The sequence below is a fragment of the Passer montanus genome, unplaced genomic scaffold (assembly GCF_014805655.1).
Source record: "Passer montanus isolate IOZ18808 unplaced genomic scaffold, ASM1480565v1 scaffold18, whole genome shotgun sequence".
NCBI classification, from domain to species: Eukaryota; Metazoa; Chordata; class Aves; order Passeriformes; family Passeridae; genus Passer; species Passer montanus.
This window is the reverse complement of record NW_024365381.1, coordinates 11,979,070-11,991,074: the sequence shown is the minus strand read 5'-3', so window position 1 is coordinate 11,991,074 and position 12,005 is coordinate 11,979,070. Positions and strand designations below refer to the sequence as shown.

The 12,005-nt window shown below is 43.1% G+C and overlaps 2 protein-coding genes across 3 annotated transcripts in view; one reads left to right on the top strand and one right to left on the bottom strand.

The window, feature by feature from the left end:
- Positions 1 to 107: 107 nt before the first annotated feature.
- On the bottom strand, positions 108 to 7,524 carry NDUFAF1 (NADH:ubiquinone oxidoreductase complex assembly factor 1). Of its 2 annotated transcripts, none has more exons than XM_039704758.1 (5): positions 7,388 to 7,524; positions 5,389 to 6,001; positions 3,500 to 3,685; positions 2,225 to 2,299; positions 108 to 533 (listed from the first exon to the last, which is right to left on the bottom strand). In XM_039704758.1, the coding sequence occupies exons 2-5, from the start codon at positions 5,887 to 5,889 to the stop codon at positions 393 to 395; spliced, it is 903 nt and encodes a 300-aa protein (XP_039560692.1). In that variant the 5' UTR covers positions 5,890 to 6,001; positions 7,388 to 7,524; the 3' UTR covers positions 108 to 392. The 2 variants fall into 2 exon arrangements, with proteins under 2 accessions (XP_039560692.1, XP_039560693.1); XM_039704759.1 differs by lacking the exon at positions 7,388 to 7,524 and adding an exon at positions 7,117 to 7,365 and having other exon boundaries at positions 109 to 533.
- Positions 7,525 to 7,663: 139 nt separating this feature from the next.
- Positions 7,664 to 12,005, top strand: part of RTF1 (RTF1 homolog, Paf1/RNA polymerase II complex component) — a 29,507-nt gene continuing 25,165 nt past the window's right edge. Inside the window, exons 1-2 of the mRNA XM_039704756.1 lie at positions 7,664 to 7,842; positions 10,438 to 10,548. Coding sequence (XP_039560690.1) covers positions 7,765 to 7,842; positions 10,438 to 10,548 — 189 coding nt within the window. The 5' untranslated portion in view covers positions 7,664 to 7,764. The remainder of the gene's footprint in view (positions 7,843 to 10,437; positions 10,549 to 12,005) is intronic.

Below are 12,005 nucleotides of genomic sequence, written 5' to 3'. Positions count from 1 at the left end.
CTCATACCTTTTTCAGTTTAAAACTAGTAGATGCAAGTGTTTTACAACCGTCAACAAATCACAATGTAGAAAATAAAAGTGTTGGACAAGAAAAGAACAACAAACTTGTGAAATACTTTTTTCAGTAAAGGTCAGGACAGAAGCCAAAGAGTTACTACTTTGTAAGAACATCACAACTGCTCTCAGGCTACATTGCAATCCATCCATCTGTGTACAGTCTCTCCATGAGTCTGTATTTGGGAGTTTAAAGATGCCCGTGGTGCCACACTTCATGCACTTATCTTTTTAATGTTTACACAGGCTCTTCAAGCTGTTACAAACCACATGTTAAGAAGTATTTTATAAAAATAAACCAAATATCTGAAGAATGTTCCAAAGGACACCAGCCCAACTTAGACTGGAGTGTTCTTGTCATATGCTTCATAGGCAAACTTTTCTTTATGAGCTCTGTCATTTAGCAGACCAATAAAATCAATCTCCAGCTGGAATGGACCATCTACTTTATCTCCAATGGTGAATCCAAGAGTTCTAACCTAATTAAAAGACACAAAGAGTAGAACAGTATAATATTACAATCAAACTCAGTTGTATCTCCCAAATTATATTTAACACACCAATCACAGCCATCTTCTTTAAAACGGTATTTGTTCAAAATGCAGCAGCATTTTTTAAGGCTTGAACACTCACTATCCCATTTTCAATACAGACGCCAGTGGGAAATGACTCCACATGTGCCTTTCTATCACTGTGTTAATAAACCCTTGATTTAAAATGGCCCGAGCCTAAAGCAAGTTACTTTTATCCTTCATGCTTTCTATACAGCCACTTTCATCACAATTGGGTTTCTAAACACATTTTCATAAAATTACTATTCTTTCATTAATAGGAGAAACAGAGATGTAATTAAGGATGGAAGGAATCATTCTAGATAGTGATACACCATCTACTCTGTGAAAACAACAAACCAGACATTTTAGAACTTAATTTTAAGCTGGCATGAAACTTAATTACTGAGTTTAATAGTAAGACAAGGCTCTTAGCCACTGTTTTCCAATTAGAATAATGTTCTTAAATATAAGAACAAATCTGTGTGGCTCGTGCATGCTTTCTATTAGCCTATGGCTTGCCCAAATGCTCCCTCAGCTCTCACAGGTTACAAAACACCTCCATCATTAACAGCTCAGTCCACTCATCAGTGCAGGCCACCTTATAAACTCAGCTGCCCCAAAGCCCTGCTGAAAGTGCAGATCTGAGCAGTGCCCATGAGTTCAAGCACTGCTGTAAGTTTGGGAAAGTAATGCCTAGGCTGTATCAGATGTATAAATGGGACTGAATGTAAATCTATATTGCAAATATATGCTAAATAAAGAACAAAGCTAGGTAAATGCACTGACACTCCTCTGGATCATTCTAATGCTTTCAATGCTATTCCTGCCCCAGCAGCAAGCTCTACAAGCAGCCCCTCAGCTTTTGAAGTCCAGAGGGTTTTTAAAGCTCTTTTTTCCCAAATCACATTGTTACAGATAATCTACAGGAGTTACCTAAACTCTGCTCTGAAGAATATTCCTTTGCAAGCCCTAGATACATTGACTGTTTCCTGTCTTTTTTATTTCTATTTAACAATTATTTTCTGCTTTTCCAGGTTCCTAGGAAAACATGTATTAGTATCATGAGGGCAATTAATTTAAGAGTTGGACTTGATGGTCCCTGTCGGTCCCTTCCAACTCCAAATATTCTGTATGTGACCAAGATATTTTATTAAGATTTCTTAAACTACCTTCCCACTGCTTCCCTGATTTTTGGGTTTCTTTAAAATATGTTTTTAAAATTGCACTGGAAGTACAGTGTAATTTTTACTGTCAAGTGCTGCATATAAAATAACCATCAACAAAAGTTCAGTGAAGGATACTTAGATCAAGTACTAATTTGTCCCTTTAACTCCTAGTAAATATTAAATTTTTAATATTAATTAATATTATATTTAATTAAATATATTTTTAAATAGCCCATATACAACTTCATGTTCTAATTTACCACACATGAGAATAAGCACCTTACAACATGAAGAGGCCCTTCAATTTCAAATTCACAAACATTAGAGAATTTGTAAGTTATCTATATCAGGCCATCTTGAAGGAAATTCTGATTTTTTTACAGAGCAGTTGTGTGTTCCTTATACTGCCTTTTCAAATGAAATTTCAAATAAAGCCTAGAGAAAACTTGCCTTGTCTAACCAGACAGGATGCTGGTTATCCTGGACTCTTCCTCGACTGGAGAGAAAGAATTTGGAGAATGGAATCTGACATAAACAAAACAAAATCAGACTTTAGTGTCACCAGTGTATAAAACAGAAACTTAGGGAAAAGAAAATAATGTGTTAGTAAATTAACACTGCTGTATCTGGTGCTAGCATTAGTTGGGTACATGAAACTGGCACAAAGAAATGGGTCACATTAACCCTTTCAGCTGGCCACTGGCAGCCAGCTCCAGGCCCGCCCTGCCCTGTGGTGGCTGTAGCCATCCCACAGGAGGATTACCCTGTCAGGACACAATGGACAGCTGCAGCACAGAAGGTGGCTGCTTACAGTGAGAATATCTCCTTCCAGTACCATGGAAATATAAACCAGAAATTACTCTCAAGTCTAGCATGGGTACATACTGACAGCCCATCTGTACCCAGGCTGTGGATTTCACAGTGCAAACTTCATACTCTGACATCAGTATCTCTAGCAAAGCACTTCAGGGTAATGTAAAAATTTCTTTGAAAGTAGTGGGAACAAGAAAGCAGGGCTGGCTGGTGGCTGGTGAGGGTGAGAGGAAAACATCCAAGCCAGCAGTGACACTCCTTCATCCTCCTGGCTCCTCATCTGGAGGGACAGCAGGCTGTTCCCACATGACTGGACAATGGTATTGTGGAGCACTCAGCAACAATTCATAAAGATGTGCAAACCTCCCTATAGCTGTCATCAGAGAATTACAAAAGGTCCTCAAGTTGCACCAGAAAAGAGTCACAACTCACATTTCTCAAAAATATTATTCTGTGTCACAGAGTCAAGGGTCACAAATGACAAATCCCAGCTCTTGAGACTGACTGACTCCAGAGAGGCTCCAAGTTTAGCAAATCCTGTTACATGGAAAAAAATCCCACAACAGTCCACACCCATTTGTATTACAGATAAAATGGTTACCACAGAGAACATTCCAGGCAACGCCTGCTGAGTTTCAATTGCTGTGCCCATCCTATTGCTCCAGTAAGAGCCAACAGCAGGCATTCAGAGAAACACACGGTGGAACAATTCTTTAACACAATTGACACCGTGTGCCCTCCCCTAGTCCAGTTTTGGGAACTCTCAAGCCAAAGGCACATATCTATTGTATAATGAAAATGTTGAGTGGACAGCAATAGAAACTAACTGTGAATGTTGAAAGAATTCCCCTTCCTGTGTTTTGGCCAGGACCTCAAGACAGTCTCATTAGTTTGAAAGATTCATTAGCTCACCTGTATTTCCTCCCAGTATGGGCCTCCTCGGGTAAACATGAAGTAGCTGTAGAGGTCATCCTTTTGATGAGAGAAGTAGGGGTCTGTATAAATGTTTACCATCCAAGGTCTGCCATCACCACGGACACGTAAATACAGACTGTTGAAGTTTGACCAGTCATAATACTTCTTCCTGTTAAAAGATCCCTACAAATTATTGATAAATAGAATTACTCCTCCTTAATAGAAGGACACTTTCATTATGAGGTACAGAACATTGTTGCTTTGATCATGCCCTTGTTATTATGTCAGATAGTATTTACTGTAACACAGTGAACACAGCTACTCTGTTATCACCCTGGCAGCTGAGCTCACTGCATTTCCTTCAGCACTATACTAGAGACACAAATTGCAATATTGCTGCCTGAGGACTCACACTTTCATTATAAACCACAATCTTGTAACTATCAGAAATCAGACCTCCTTGTAATTCCCTATCAGGCAATTACACAAATGCTGCAGTGATAGATCAGCACTTATGTAGTTCACTAAGTTTAATATTCTGTGGTCAGTTCTAGATCATTCAAAAGTGATGGCAGGAAATTGAAGCAGTGAAATAACTTATCCCCTTTGATAACTTTCCAATGGAAGATTAATGAACACTGGGAGCATTTAATGCGTTCCAATTTTTTTCATTAACTGTGTAAAATAATAAGATTGCAAGCATGTCTAATTCTTCATTGCATTTTTTCCAAAGATCTGAAAAATCCTGAGATGTTGCCATTTGCATGATGACATATCCAAGGGTCCTTCAGTCCTTCTGCACTGAAGTCACTTGGAGCAACGAGGGACAGAGGGCAAAGTTATTCTTGGCTAGACTTGCCAAGAAGTCAAAATTAGCACCAAAAATTCAGACGCTTCCCCTTTATTTTACAGCATTACTATGATTACCTATCAGCTATTGTTCTACCAACTCATCCTGTAGGTAACAGAATAAGTACATTATGAATATATAAATATAAGGCCTGTAGCTACTGCATTTTATGGTTTCAACAGTTTTGAGCCTTTCTACTTAAATAAAGATTGACTCATACACTCCACTGCTTCAGAAATAGGAGGTGAAAGTTTGGGTCACATCTGCATAAGTCAGTAGCAGTCCTGAGAGTTTAATTCAGACAGACTCCACTTGTTCCAGTCATCTGATCTAATGTCACCATTTTAATCAGTCTTCATATGCCTCTCACTTACCCATTGATTTTGCTTACTCATATTCCCTACTCCCCAAGATTTTGGCCCAGAAATTATTCTACCTAAGCACTTGTGCCAAGATACAAACAACAGAACACATTAAATATTCAAGGATTTTATCCAGTGCATGAAAATGGTCCTTTATTTTTAAAGGTGCTTAGAAATAAGGGATGAAACAAGCAGTATCCAAAATAAGCACACCCATTTCTGATTCTATTTTGCTCAATTCTGAGCTATCAAAGATTTGTGTCTTGCTTTTTTTCTGATGTACAGTAGGAGGCAGACCTTTAAAAAGTACATTTCAAAGCCTTGTTTTCTGCTCCTGTGAGAAAATGATTCATTCATCGTAACCAAGTCTGATGAATAGACCAAGTTAAAGCCCAGAAAATTCTTACTTACAGATGCTGCAAACAGGTCTGTCTATTGTATTTGATCATAAGTAAATGATCAAATATGTATTATTCCTTTTCTAAGAAAGGAAAACGATATCCAAGAAAAAAATTTAAGTTCCTTCCAAGTCAAAGCAGGCACAGCAGTAATTACATGTCTGAGAGAAACCTGAAAGTGATCAGCAGTAAAGAGCAGGCCACTTGCTGTCACTGGGATTCCACAAACACCTCAGATTCATATCAGAAGCTGTGCAAACACGGAGCTGTACTTACCACTAGTGGTCTGGATCTCATACTGCAATATCCACTGTATTTTGTCTCCCCATCACGAGGCACTTCTGTATTGAGGGTTCCATACAGCAGAGCAGCCTGGTTATTCCTACCCAATTTGATGTAAACTTGACTTTTCCCTCCAATCTCCATATCAGAGGAAATAACCCATTTATTTAAATCTTCTTGGCTCCTAAACTGCCACAACACCCTTGTTTGTTCCAGCAAGTGCTGACTCAATGGATGGCCTCGAGGTCCTTTTAAGTAATCTTGGGTTTCCTTCTTCAGCAAGCTTAGCTGAGTCTTCAGGTGATCAATGGTCTTCTTAAAGCTGAAATCAACATTCTGCCAAGACAGTTTTTTCTCAGGCTCTGCCCCGGGCCTCCTGTAGCTGCTGTACAATTTTGAATTGCTGAGGAGAGGTCCAAGTGAGGAGAGCAAAACTTTGTGCCTGCAGCATCCAGCGGGGAAGGAAGCACCGTTCAGCAGCACAGCCAGAGCCATACTGGTCACTTGAATTCACGGCCAGTACGGCAATCAATGGATTGAAAGGTAATTTAACAACTAAACTAGTATTTACAGCTATATTATTGTAGTTACTGTAGTTGATCTTCACCTTTAATGAAAAAGAGAAAAGGTTATAAAAAACTGCATATAGGATGCTTGTGAAATTATTTAACTTTTATAATCAATACTAGCTAGAAATCCAAGTCATTGGAAAACAGAATGAAAAAACCCATCAGGAATGACACCTCCTCAGAGCTTGAGTTTACTTATTGACTTCCACCCTATGCTTTCCCTTCTGCCCATGGTGTAAAATCCCCATGCAAATAAGAAAACCCAAGTAAACTACTTCAAATAAAACTGAAAATAGAAAAGAAAATCAATTTATCTTCATGCCTTCCACCAATAAGTTCAGTGTTATGGATAACACCAGCAAAAACAACCCATGAAGGTTTCTAAAAGATGGCACCTATATAACTAAAAAGTTTTATTCCTGCATGAAAATCACAAATTCACAACAGGTAGGTGCTGCTGCCACACAGACAAACATAACAACCTCATCCAACACAGATGACAAGACTTTTCAAATACTAAGTCCTGCAAGAGTCATACCACAACCTTCTTCCAAGTCGCCCTCAATATACCTGTGTTAGGATTAGAGAGACGTTTGCAAAGACTGAAAAGTTTAACATGAAAGACTACAATTCAATGTGGGTTTTTTTTAAAACAAGGCTTCAGGAAAACTCTCCTCAATGCTCTGTACAATGTTATTTTCTCTTACTTGTAAAATTATACAGGTGGGGTTTTTTTGTTGTTTGGTTGTTTTTTTGGTTTGGTGTTTTTGGTGGTTTTTATTTGTTTGTTTTTTGTGGAATTTTTTTTTGGTTTTGTTTTTTTCATGCCGCAGAACAAAACCAAAACTGATGTCACAGGCATTCAACTTCTGTGAGCTTTTAGGAATGGAGTCAAGCACCCCACTCACACCCTCTACATGTCACTCACCTTCCTTTACTCACTGTAAAATTTACTGCCGTTATTCTCACACTCTAACTAAGTTATGCCTAAAGCTACACTGAAGTAGCTTTTAGAATTCACATTTCAGTAGCTTAGGATTCACATTATGCTCTATCGTGCACTTCACACGACGGGAGGCAAGTTCGCGATCCAGAAACCCTGTCTCCTCATTGCTGCACCCGAGTGCAAGAAGAGAACGGAGAATTCCCGTACATTCTGCTTTAGCCCGGTTGTATCCCTCGGCGAGCCTTTAGCAGCCCGGTGCCCGGCCCGGCAGCTGCGACGCCTCGGCTTCCGCCGCGGCCCCGCTCACGCCGCACCGGCCGCGGCCTGGGCGCCGGCCCGGATCCCGCCCGCTCGGCTGAGCCCGGCGGGCAGAGGCGAGGCCGGCACGGGGGGCGGCGGCCGAACCCCGTCCCTGCAGAGCGGCCGCCTCGCCGCTCCCGCTCCGTGAGCGCCAGGCCCCGCACGCACACCGCCTCACCTTCCCGCCGCGGGTCCGCCGCGCCGGGGCCGCCCAAGGAACGAGCGCCGCGCCGCTCCGGTTGCGCCGCCAGCGACGGCGGCCAGGGACGTCCCGCACGCAGCGGCAGCAGCGGCGGCCGAGGCGCGGCCCGCGACCTCCGCGACCTCCACGACCTCCGCGATCTCCGCGGCTCTGCGGGCGGCGGGGGAACGGCCGCGGGGACAGCGCGCGGCTCCGTGAGGGGACAGCGGCAGCGGCGGCTCCGCCCTCGCCCCGCCCCACGCGCCGCGCATGCGCGGTGCCCTTTGTGTCGGGCGGGCAGGCCGGGCCGGGCCGTGCGAGCGCCGCCGCCGCCGCCGCCGCCGGGGCGGGGAGGGGGCACCGCCGGCTCCGCCATGGTGAAGAAGCGGAAAGGCCGTGTCCTTATCGACTCCGACACCGAGGACAGCGGCAGCGAGGAGAACCTGGACCAGGTGCGCGGGCAGGCCCGGCCCGAACGCGGGGCCTGGGATCGCCGGCCCGCGCGAGGCTCGGCGCCGCCATCCCTCCCTCGCTCCCGCCCGCTGGTCCCGCGCCGCTCTCGCCCTCCTCGGCCCGATGGGGCCCCGCGGCCGCCGTGGGGAGAGCCCGCGTCCCCGCGGCGGGTCCCGGCCCGCCCCTGGCAGGAGGCCCGCCTTGGCGGGGGCTCTTTGCAGCGGGCCCCGTGCTCGGCGCCGGCGGGACGGAGGGGCGGTGGATGCTCCGGGGCGATGCTCCGGGCGGTCTGGCCCTGAGGAGGGGTTAGCGGGGCCCGGCTGCCAGCGGTCTCCTCACCTCGAGTAGTGGGGAAAGAGGCCCAAAGGGCTGGGCAACTTTTCCACGCTACTTTGGTACGCCGGGAGAGCAGCGTGTTAGGTCCCTGCCTCTCCCCGGGGCGGGCAGGCTCCCGGAGTGTTAATGCGTGTGTGTTTAATGCGACCCTCTCAATCTTGGTGACTGTGCTGGGGAGCTCTGTTGGTGGGAAACCAGCCTGTAGATGTAAGAAGGGCTGGTGTTTATTTATTTGTCATCAGAGCATGTCCCGGGGTTGTAAGTGCGATGTCTGCTGTGAGTTCAAGCGTGTCAGGGTTGCAAAAGGGATGTCTCCCCCTGTGGAGCAGGCTGCTTTCAAAGATTCACCTTTTGGTGCAGCAGGTATTGATGGTGTGATTCCAGTGGTAAATAAAGACATTATAGGTGAAGTCCGTTGCAGCTTGTAGGGCAGTGCTTGCTCCGGGGAGAAGTTTGGTGGGTTGAATATGCTCAAGCCGACATGTCTGATGTAATTTATCAGTTGGACTTTCAGAGTTTTTAATGTAGAAGCTGTTGCTATGTTGCAATAAAAAGCCTTCCCAAACACACAAAAATACCTTTGCAGATTGGGGCTTCAGAAAGATCAGATCCCCTGTTAAAGCAAATACACTGGAGCTGATGTGGTTGATCTTGCATAGCTCTAGAGTCCTTAGCACTGCCAACATCTTGCTGCTAGTGTATGAGTTTGAGAGTTTAGAACTTGAAAATGGGAGCTGGACTAGCTCTAGCATAGTCAGACAATCGGAGCGATGTTGGCAGGAGTAACCACGTGCTTCTGCATCTGTTCCATCCCTCACTGGCAGCAGGCATCTGCAGCTCTACCTGAGCAGTAGGTGCTTCCCCCTCCACTGAGCTGTTGTAGTAACTGTGACAGCGGGGACGTGTGTGTGCAAAGATGATGATCAGGTGGCAGGGAAGCCATGTTTTTGAGATGAGAGAATACTCACTTAAATGTTAAATACCGATTAAATGTTTGACAGCTTCTTGTGGCAATCTGGGCTTGTCGAATCAAATGGCTAGCAGCCTTTTAAATATAGTGTCTTGGAAAATAGAGAACGAGTGTAGAAAGAAAAAAAAAAGAATATGGCTTTAATGTGGTGCTTCTCTTCAACAGTTTCCCAAAAAGAAGCACTACTGAAGCTTCTTCAGGAGCTTCCAGAGATCTTCTGGTTGTACAAATGTGCTATGTTGATGTTGCAGGGCTTCTTTAGAGAACGTTTGGTAAAATACCAATACTAATGAACTAGTGAAAAGTTTCTTTATTGGTTAGTAGGCAGACCATCAGTTTCTGCAGTGTTTATGTTCTCATTTGAGGTAGTAAATTGGAATCAATTTGTTGAGATAATCTTCCAGTTATGAAACTAATGGAAACCAATCCAGCATCAACTTCCCAAGACTGCAGAAGTTGGTGTGGCTGTATTTCTACACACAGCTAAGACTAATTAGCCCCAGAGTGATGTTTCTGAGAATAGATTCTGTGTCCCGGACTGCAAAGACAGTAACACAGCTTCAAGAATGTTTGGTTTGTGCTACTGCTTGTGTCACCTGAAAAGTGATGAACAGCAGAGGATGAGAGTATTTGAGAGCCATGTAGTTCTTTGTGTGGGTGTGTGTTGCCTGTGAAAGTGTTTCCTTTTGAGCAGAGCAGCTCTACTAAGTTTCACAGACTTTGAGCTTGATACCTGCTCTGTGCCTCTCCTAAGCTTTAAGTGCATTCTGGGGCATGTACCAGCAGTGAAAAGGAATTTAACTAAATATTACCAACCATGATGTAAAAGGGATGCCTAAAGCATTTCCCCTTTAAGTTGTATAATTGCAAACATATCTGTTGTTATAGGAGAAGAAGCTGCTATCTAGTGGTATTTGGCTTTTTAGGGCTGATGCTTCATGGTGTAGTTAGGGTGGTTTTGAATTATTACCCAATCCAAATAAGACAAATCTGGACATGACTCGACTATGAAAGTAATTTGTCTTAAGTTGTTTATGCCAAGAAAGTAATGGTACTAATAGTTACCTTTTATAATTTGTTATCCTTAAAATCCTTTTGTAGCATCCAGTATTAAAATTGTGTGTGCACATGTATATTTATGAAACATAAGTAGACTTGTTCCTAGTAGGTGGCAATAATCGTGCTACTGAGATGTGCTCAGCTATTGCAGAGAGCCTGTGTGTGCACTGACCTGGATTGTTAAAACTAATTACGACACTTTGAAATAATTGTGTGTGTTTTACACCAGGAGCTCCTGTCATTGGCCAAACGGAAGCGCAGCGACTCTGAAGAAAAGGAGCCACCTGTGAGCAAACCTACAGCATCTTCAGACTCTGAGACATCAGACAGTGACGATGAGGTGACTTTATCATGTTATCAGTGACATTGCTGTGGGTTGCCTGATCATACCTAAGCAGTGAAAGTGTATTTATCACACAGTATATTTAGCCTGCTGACTTCATAAGATGGGACTGGCTATCAGTGATGGAGACTGATGGAGACCCATTAAGGCCAGAGAATTTTTTTTTTTTAATGAATACGTTTGAATTCTAATTGTATACAAAATAGTCTGTATATAGAAAAGATGACTGCCAGTTTAATCCCATGTTCATATGGTGTGGTGAGCTGTCTGCTTTAAACTAGTGTTTGTCCTGTGTCGTGCTTACTGCTGAAGTAGCAGTGAAGCTGCTAAAGCTGGACTGTGAATTCAGGGAGCAAGATTTTCACCTTTTGAGTGGAGCTTTCTTCCTAAGAGAAGGATCAAGGCAGATAGTACTATTTTACAGGTAGTAAAATTGTTCTACTTAGCTACTTTTATTCTCCAAGAACTGTGCTGTGAATTAGCTGTCTAGCCATTTGGATATGCAACAGGGTGTGTTTTGATTTACATCTTTGAAGAAAGAGGCAAGAAAGAGTTTAGCAAGACTTTGTTCTAAGGTTTCTCCATTTCTTGTATAACAGTGCTTATCTGCTGGTTCTGTTTTTAGTATCTGTTCTTGGTACTACAGTCTAGAGCTGGTTAAAAGCCTGTGCATCTAGAAGAGAAAATGAAAAAACCTATTAAAACAGGCACTGACAAATGTTATACAGGTATTTGAGTAAAAGCAATTTCTGGAAAGCTTACAAATATTTTTGCACACTTTCTGCAAATTGCAGTGAGGTCATTTATTCCACCTATTCTTAAATATTTGACAGGGAGGCGTTTGGTGTGGGTTTTTGTATTTTTTTTTCTTCTAAAGTAACAGTACAGATTATCCATTGTGGCAACTTGCAGACTAACAGGGTAGGCCAGTGATAAACTATAAAGCATTTGCTAGTGTAGCAGAGTTCTTGCAATAAGTGTGAAGAATATGCAGTTTAATTTTCTTTCTGAGGCATTTTTAAAATAAATATGCTCGGAACTCTGTTCCAAATCAATCATTTTCTTAAAAAGCCTGCTTCTTGTATGTCTAATATACATTTGAGGCATAGAGACGGACAAAATTGTGAACAACCTAGATATAATAGGTTTCTTATTGGGGAACTACTTAGTCTGTCACGGTGTGTGTTCAGATCTGCTGGCTCACAGTTTATTTATTCTAAGTTATGTGGAGACGAGCTTGTCTGGAAAAAGTAGACTTGGGTGTGGAGAGCATGTGGATGATAAAGCTTTCCATTCTGTGTTTATCTCTGAAAGCTGTCAGAATTTTAACTTGTCTAATAAGTAAGCTCTACCTTTTTATTACGTGCAGAATGTGACAGTACCTTTTCACAAATTTGCACGGACCTTTGCGATCAGCAGTGCTACTGTTGCACCTAGCGTGTTTGATACTCTTT

Bases quoted from the DNA above. Each gene is read 5' to 3' on its own strand.
- NDUFAF1 (XM_039704758.1), bottom strand. From the start codon at position 5,889: ATGGCTCTGGCTGTGCTGCTGAACGGTGCTTCCTTCCCCGCTGGATGC. The intron at 2,300-3,499 runs GTGAGCTAATGA...TGTTTATGTCAG, and splicing joins CATACTGGGAGGAAATACAG to ATTCCATTCTCCAAATTCTT. The intron at 534-2,224 runs GCAAGTTTTCTC...TCTTTTAATTAG, and splicing joins ATCCTGTCTGGTTAGACAAG to GTTAGAACTCTTGGATTCAC.